At 49.2% G+C, this 7,912-nt stretch overlaps 2 protein-coding genes across 2 annotated transcripts in view; both read left to right on the forward strand.

Moving 5' to 3' along the window:
• Positions 1-5,078, forward strand: part of BRWD3 (bromodomain and WD repeat domain containing 3) — a gene marked incomplete at its 3' end in the record, with an annotated part of 49,294 nt that extends 44,216 nt beyond the window's left edge. Inside the window, 1 exon segment of the mRNA XM_080352752.1 lies at positions 5,003-5,078. Coding sequence (XP_080208878.1) covers positions 5,003-5,078 — 76 coding nt within the window.
• Positions 5,079-6,731: 1,653 nt separating this feature from the next.
• On the forward strand, positions 6,732-7,619 carry LOC308045468 (syntaxin-1B-like; the record flags this gene model as incomplete). The annotated part of the gene is made up of 1 exon (XM_080352753.1): positions 6,732-7,619. One exon carries the CDS (start codon positions 6,732-6,734, stop codon positions 7,617-7,619), a length of 888 nt encoding a protein of 295 aa, XP_080208879.1.
• Between the last annotated feature and the right edge of the window lie 293 nt (positions 7,620-7,912).

Here is a 7,912-nt window from a genome sequence, read left to right on the forward strand (position 1 = left end):
AAGCCAGGGTCAGCCATCTCATGGGATGGAATTATTGACAGGTAAAAAAAACTTTGAACAATTTTAAAAAGAACTTCAATGGCCTTCTACTGCAGGGATTTTACCAGAAAAATCTACCAAGCAAGTTGTGCGGGGACTCCACTCACGTTTCACAGTGGTGCTTTTCCATTCTGTCCGTTTGCGTTCGTTTGAAAACTTCAGATCGCCACACTTCATTGGTCAGAACAAGCCTTAGTCATTAGGCCTTAAATTACAGAAATTCTTCCCCACACACTACAAGTTCATCCCATTAAAGAGGCTTCCAGCTTCTCGATGAGAACATGACATTGGGAGTCACGATTGTGACTTCTCGCCCTCGTTTTTGTTTTTGTATTATAGAATAGCACCTTCTTACAGAGTTTTTATGTGGTTTCTGCCATAAATCCTTATACACAGTAATAATTATAACTTTTGCACAATACACCAATCCTAAAGGCAGCTATAAAATGTTTACAGTTTCTATATTGTAAGAAGGATCTGGATTATTTTAATCTTCCCAGGCCAAAACGTTCATGAATTGTGCTGAACTGAAGTATGTCTATACTACAGTTACGGGGGTCCTGATGTGCTTTCTATCGGTTCTTTATTCCTGTAAAAGTGACAAAGGGTTGGTGCCTTGTAAATATGTAGCAAACCTTTGATGTGGTGTGTCCTATGTGTGCATTAACTTTATTAAAAGAGAATACTTGAGAAGTATGAATATCTAGGCAAAAGGTGCCAAATGCAAAAGTTACTTGCATCTATTTTCTTTTTGTCCTCTCATATTTTTATAGTATTAATAGAGATTGTGCAGCTAAGGGGTAACTTAAACGTTTGAAAGGTTCCTCCTCTTCAAAGCATAACGTGATTTTTAATAGTAGCTCAGCTACCTCTATTTACAACTACTGGAAACTTAAAAGAAAATAGATGCTATTACTCAGTACGTGTTGAAGAAGGAGCGTTGAGGGATGGAATTGCTTGTGGAGTTGTAGAGTAACTGTATCTTGATTATATTGACGCAGTGAAAGCAAATCAAAGTCATTCTCAGAGTTTTCAGCAGAGGGTGATTTGTTTGTGCAGATAAGCCGAGTGTCTCCCGCACGTTTCTGCCGCCGTTTCCTCGGTAAAAATGCGCGTTTGGTTGAGTTTGTCCCGGGCAGGTGAGGAGGGAGCTCTGGGCCCCGGCACCGACCGGCTCCCGGGCTCACTCTTGTATCTCGAGCTTCCAGCAGAGAATTCGTGTTGCACTGTACTCTTGTTATCCTGCGAAAACGCTGTAGTAACTTGAAAACAGAAGTAGGCTTGGTGGTAGCAGCATAGAATGTGGCGCCAGTCGTGGTCTCGCTCCTGGGTGAGCAGGAACAGGGCAACAGGGCTGAGCTGAGCGGCCTCGTCCTTCCAGCCGCTGCCTGCAATATATTCATATTTGGGACTTCAAATTTCTGCCGTTGTCTAAATGAATGGACAGTTCTGGCTTGGATAAGAGAATGAGTTGTATTACACAGAGAGAACCAACAAAAAGCAGACTAGAAAGTTTTGGTGGAGTTTTTAAAGGTGATTTTTTAAGTTGTTTTTTCAAACTTTCATCCAGTATCCTTCAGTTCTTCTGTGCACAGCTTGGTCAATAGTTCTGGAAAACCTCAGGCAGCAAAGAGTGCCCCGTGTATATTCTCAGATGCAGAAGGAATTTAATTTTTTGACTTTCTATATTAAGCACTCGCTATTTTATCGCGCTTTCCAAAAATTCTAGTTAGATGCAAAATGACTTGAAAAAAAAAATGCAGAGGTTTAGTTTTGTGATGGAGGAGAGTATATCCTAAAAGGCTCAGAGCATTAAGATGAGTTTATGGTACAGTACAAAAGTCACACTTTAAATTTTGTAAGGACTGTTTTACAAAGGCTGTCATCCCTTTCTGGGCTTCATTCAGTTGTGTTTGGATGGGGAGAACAAAAAAAACCACAAACCAAAAGTGCAGAGGCTCTCCTGGTTCTGTCTTGGGCTTTAAAATATAAACACCTGTCCTGTCATCTCTCTCATATCTATGTATATATATACACGCATATATATTTATAAGAAATGTATTATTTCTTTGCCGGATTGGTCCTTCTCCGTATGGTAAGCAGGAATAGCATGTACGCGTCAGCCCGTAGTCGGAATTGTCCCCTTTCCATCAGTCCCGTCGAGCTCGTGTAAACACTACGGTTTGTGTCCTAAAGCCTGAAAACCTTGAAACGCAAAAGAAACGCTTTTCGTATCTTTCTGACTGGCCGAAGACCCACTTACTTATTTATTTTGTGTAGGGGTTGGGGAGAGATAAACCACGTGGGTTCCAGAGAAATTGTTTTATAAGTTTGTGTATTTTAGCAACGATTAGAATAATATTAAATATGTTCTTAAATGTATCTTTTCTATGGAATGAAGTACTGTGAAGATAACTGAAGCATCACTTTGCTGTGGCGTAAGTATTAATCAGCCGTGTTAGTCGATGAAGAGGCAGACAGCAGGGTGTGCTAGAGCAACACAACTATTGCTTATTGTAAAAAAAAGAGAAAAAAAAGAGGTTTTTTTTTCGTGCATGAGAACCTTTTATAAGCATGGAAGAAATAACTTGGGTTTAGAGATGTTGTTTTTATTTGGTTTTGTATCTGAGTTCTTCCTCCGAGTTAGGCCATTGATTTCTCATCGCCTCGTTCTGTGGAGTAATTATAATCTCGTAGTAGCTTGGACCCTTTCTCTTCAAACCCAGACCCTGTCAGGAGCCGCTTACACTTGCAGAAAACTTAATATCAACCCAATGGGTGCAGCGGAAGCAGCAAAGCAATTTAAAGCTCACAGCGAATTGGTCCCTGAGCCCAGTCCCGGGTGCCCGGGCAGCGCTGTGGGGGCAGTACCAGCGTCTCTCACCTTGCGCTTTTAACAAAAAATGCCCAAATTCTGCCTAAAATAAGTAGTCTGTAGGTCTGATGATGTGTGGGGTTCCCGAGGGCTCGGAGGCCAGGGGGCCGGTGTGCCTGAGGATTAACTGGGGGGCACCAGAGCTTCGGAGGTTTCTCCACGTGCGGGATCTTGCCTGCGCTGCCAGGGCCCTGGAGGGGACTTGGGGACACGTGAGGGGACTCGGGGACACCTTGGGGCACCCCACACACTCCATCCTCCGGAGACGGGTCCAAAAGCCTCGTGCGCGTCTTTGCTGGCGGGTCTGTGGCTGCCGATCCGCTGGGTCTGTGTTTCTTGTGGATCCGCTGGGTCTGTGTCGCTCCCGTTCCGTCCAGCCTGGGGCGTGAGGATGAAACCCATTTTGCAGGAGCCAAGAGTTGGCGTCTCCGTTCAGCCCAAACTTGGGCTGCTTTGGATTTTCTCTTTGCGCCTTTTGCTTTTCTCCTTGCCCCGCTCTGCCCTTCCCTTCATTGCCCTTGTGGGTTATTTATGACCCTCTTTTGGAACCTTGGGTTTGATTTCGGCTGGGCTGTGAGGTTGAGTTCTTTCTCTCCCTTTTTTCCCCACGACTTTCCCTGTTGTTCAGATCTGCCTTTCTTTGCCAGCGCCGTTCCCACCTGGCTGGAGGTGGATTTAAGGAAGATGGAAAGTTGAAGGGATGGAGCCGGACCTAAAACTCCACTGATTTCCACTGGTATTTAACACATGGGCTCTGTCTGTACAGAGTTACTCCTCCTTTTTTCAATCTTTATGCCCTTCCTACATGAATTGCCATTCATATCCCTCTTGTACAAGTTGTGTCTGTCCAGCCTCACAAGATATTTCTGTTTTAAATTACCCGTGAATGTTTTCTGTGGGTGCTCAACCCTGGCTGGGCCCGGGCAGTTGTCTCGCTCCTCTCCATCCCTCACCCTCCTTTCTCCACCACCATCCCCATCAGCCCCACCTGCAGATAAACAAGCTCAGTATAATAATGAGGAAATAATTTGCAAACGTCTTGCTTTTCACAATGTTCGGAGCATCTCTTGGCCGCAAAAAAAGGCAAAATGAACCTTGTCAAGCGTTTGAAAAGGCTGTTCCTGGGTGTCCCTGGGATGCTTGTGGCAACCGTTCAAAATCACGCAGTGTTAGCAGGAGAAAGTGAGTTTAAATCGCTAATTTTTGATAAGAACTTGATGAATATTTCGTCTGTAATCCGATGGGGGAAAGGGAAGAGCTGTATGTTGGGGGATGTCATGTCCGCCCTGGCGGGGAGTGTCCGGCCGCCCGTGCTCTGTGTCTTCAATTCCATCTTTTAAAAACCTATTTGTGCGTTTACATTTCTTATTTTAATTTTCAACCCTCTCGCAAAGTTTTATCAAATGCTGATTATTTACCTGATAGACTGAAGGAGCAGTTAACAATCCAAGGGTAAACCTGTATTTAGTGTTGTAGGGAGCTGTCATTGTGTTCTTACGAGTATGTATTATAGAAAATTACTGCGCATGTGCGATAGAGGTTTACACATTGGAAAAAACAAACAACAAACCTCCTTTATGTACAGTAACAGCCTGCAAAATTTAGTCTAAAAGTTGTATTTTTTAGTCTTAGAAATGCAAAGAGCTGTTGGAAACTTGTGCGTTTTTCCGACGTCGCGTTCAGCCCACAGCGAACTCACAACTGTGCTCGGAATCCCTGAAAAGTCCCATTTCCAGCGCAATTGCTGTCGCAGCCTTAACTCTAGTGTTATCAAAATGGTGCTTCAATCCCTTGGTGTGCGTGGGTGTGGGTTGTGCGTTGTGAGAGTGAGAGACCCAGCGGCTTGGCACCGAATCTGCTCACCAGCTGCAGCCGCTTTGGGGAAACGTGGGAATACTTGGGGAAGAGTGAAAGCAATGGGCGGTTCGGAGCCGTTTCTCGGTTTGGGGAGGTTTGGATCGCGGTTTTTCCCCATCCGTGGGGTCCTGTCCCCAAATCCAAATCCTCCGTTTCTCTCCCTAAAAAGCTGGGGGAGCGGGGGCCGCTCGGGTTTATTCACAAATCAGTCTGACGCTTGTTTTTCTGTAGGAGCCCCAACCCAGGCCCTTCATGCCCCTGGGAGCCATTTGAGCAGCTTCAGAAATACCAGTCAGTGTCGAAGTGATGAAATTCATGTCATTGAAGCTCTTCAGTTCATGTTTGGGATGATTTAAAAACACTCCAAAAATGCACAAAACTATTAGAATTATGCTACTTTCTATATTATTATTATTATTATGATTATTTTCCAGGCGATATTTCTGCCCATATCTTCACATCCGCTATCTCAGGTCCCTTTAAATGAATACTTCAGGGATTTTGATGCCACTTTGCTGGCAGACCAAATGTAATATTTATATGCAATGAGCTGTTAGTTTTTTGTATTGTACAGATGTAAATTTGTAAAGGTTTTTTTTCTAGAGGTTTTTTTTGAAGTCACTTATGTAATTTAGGATGGTTCATTTTCCAGCTGTGGGATTGTCTTAATAAAAAGAAAAAAAAAAACAAAAAGAGAAACTCTTGGGTTGGTTTTGCATTATTACTGAATAGTTTAGATACTCAAAAGGCTCAGGCTGAGGCCCCAGCCCGAGCGGGGAGGGTTGGGGACCCTCGCGGGGCTTCATCTGGCTTTAAAGCCCCCGAATCCCATGGGGCACAGATGGTTTAATACTCAGAAATGACTTTGATAAGGTGTTTAATGCAGGGCAGCCGTTGGGCTCTCTCCCTGTCACGTATTCCTCTCGTAATAATTCAGTATCTTGGTTTTTCCCCTCGTTCATCTCCTGCCTTCATTTGACGTTTCATTCGATTGCGCTGATTCCAATGTGCCAAATGGAAATTCCTTTCGGATGTGGATGAATATCTTATTTCTAACACAGCGCTCGCACTCCAGGAACGGAAAGAGCTGCTTTTTCTCAGCCTTCTTCGTTACACAGAATGAAATTCAACTTGTGTTGTTGCTGAAGGCCCCTGTACGAACATCCATCCAGCGGCGCTGGGGAGAAGAAATGACGCCGTTGCCAGAGCTGCTTTACCTCCGTCAAACCACCGCAGCTGTGTTATACCATACGTGTTATATCGTGTACTTCATATCATCGTATATTAGTATCAGTGGGGTAGGAACAACTCGATTATCCTTCCAATGCACAAGTATTGTGTTTCCAGCCTGGAAAACCTCGACAACCTCCTCCATCCACCCCAGCCGTGCGATGCTTGGGGTGGGTGGGAGGGAGGAACCAAATTTGCCTCTATCCCCAAGTTTCCACCCAAACCAGGCGCTGCACTGGGATGTTTTGTCCTTCAGGTGTCATATCCTTGTGAAAGCTGCTTTCTGAAGCAGGTTCGGAGCTCTGGCTGCAGTGTGTGCTTGCATACGTGCGCTTTTCTTCCTTCGCAGCTGATCGATGGACAGTTTTTGGGATGCAGGACCCTGCAGCAGGAGGAGCAGCCCCCGCTTTTGCCCCCGGCAGCCCGGACTTTTGGGATTTCTTTGTTCCTTGGTGAATAAAAGCCCCTTTGTCACACAACCCGCAGGATCAGCTGCTGAGCCAGCTCTCCGGTGACGCAGGTGCCGGCGGCGCTGGCAGCCGTCCCGCCCCAGGTCACGGTCGGGGCGGTGGGGTCCGGCTGACGCAGGGTGGCCTGGCCGCCTCCGGAAATATTTGCTCTAGAGCCAGGAGGGACGGTTCTTCCAGCTCCCGCTGACGCAGGGAGCTCCTTGGGCCTCACGCTTCCCCTCTGCCGGCCCATGCCCCACGGATGGTGCCCGGTGCGGAGCATGAGGGACCGGCTGGCCGAGCTGCGGCGGCGCGCTGCGGCCGAGGGGGATGCGCACAGCGACGCCACGTGCTTCGACAACCCGGCGTTCGGCGGGGACGACAGCAGCCCCGTGGGGCGGGTGCTGCGGGAGGCGGCTGAGCTGTGGCGGGCGCTGGAGCGGCTGGAGCAGCTCTCGGAGAGCGTTGAGAGGACGCAGCAGACGCTCCTGTGCTGCACCTCGCGGGAGAGCAGCGCCTGGGAGAAGCGGGGGCTCAGCGTCGCCAGAGCCGCCTTTGCCCGTGAGGCCGTGGCCCTGCAGCCCCGGCTGGGCTCCCTGCCTGTGGCACCGGGCTCAGGGACGGGGCGAGCGGGTCCCCGAATCCACCAGACGCAGCTGTGGCTGCTGCTGCGCCGGTACCGCGCCGTCCTTGCCCTCCACTACGCCCGCGAGACCCGCTACTGGCAGCGGCTGAAGGAGCAGATTGAGCGCCAGGCAGAGCTGGCAGGCGTCGAGCTGGGGACCGAGGACTTGGAGCGGCTGGCCGAGAGCCCTGAGGCGCGTCGCATCGTGGGCCGGGACCTGGAGGAGCTCAAGGCCAAGGAGAACTTGAGCTTGGCCCAGGCGCGCCAGCGGCAGCTGCTGGAGCTGGAGGCGCAGCTGGCAGAGCTGCACGGGCTCTTCCTGCGGCTGGAGGGGCTGCTGGCTGAGCAGCACGGAGCTGCCGACAGCGTGGAGCTCCACGTCCTGCGCACCCTCGACTACGCCGCCCAGACCGGCGACGAGGTGAAGAAAGCCTTCGCCTACCGGCGGCCGTCGCGGCTCTCGGCGCTGCTGGCGGCCGCACTCAGCCTCTGCGCCTGCTGCGCCTGCCTGCCCAGCCCCGGCGGGACCCTCCGGCGGGCCTGAGGACTCTACAGCGGCTCTCGTGGATTTTACCCATGTCTGTGCAAGAAACGGTGGCCTGAGAGGCTGTTGCTGTCCTCTGATTCTTGCATGGCAGTGCAGGGACCACTCGCACCGTGGGAAATGGTGTGGGGACTGTGCACACCTTGCACAGTGGTGCGAGGGTGGTGTAGACTTTGCACAGCAGCATGGGGGCCAGATGAACCTTGTACGGTGGCGCAAGGACCATGTGCACTCTGCACAATGGTGCAAGGACTATGCGCATCTTGTGCAATGGTACAGGGACCATGCACACC

This window comes from Nesoenas mayeri, assembly GCF_963082525.1.
Source record: "Nesoenas mayeri genome assembly, chromosome: 13".
NCBI lineage: Eukaryota > Metazoa > Chordata > Aves > Columbiformes > Columbidae > Nesoenas > Nesoenas mayeri.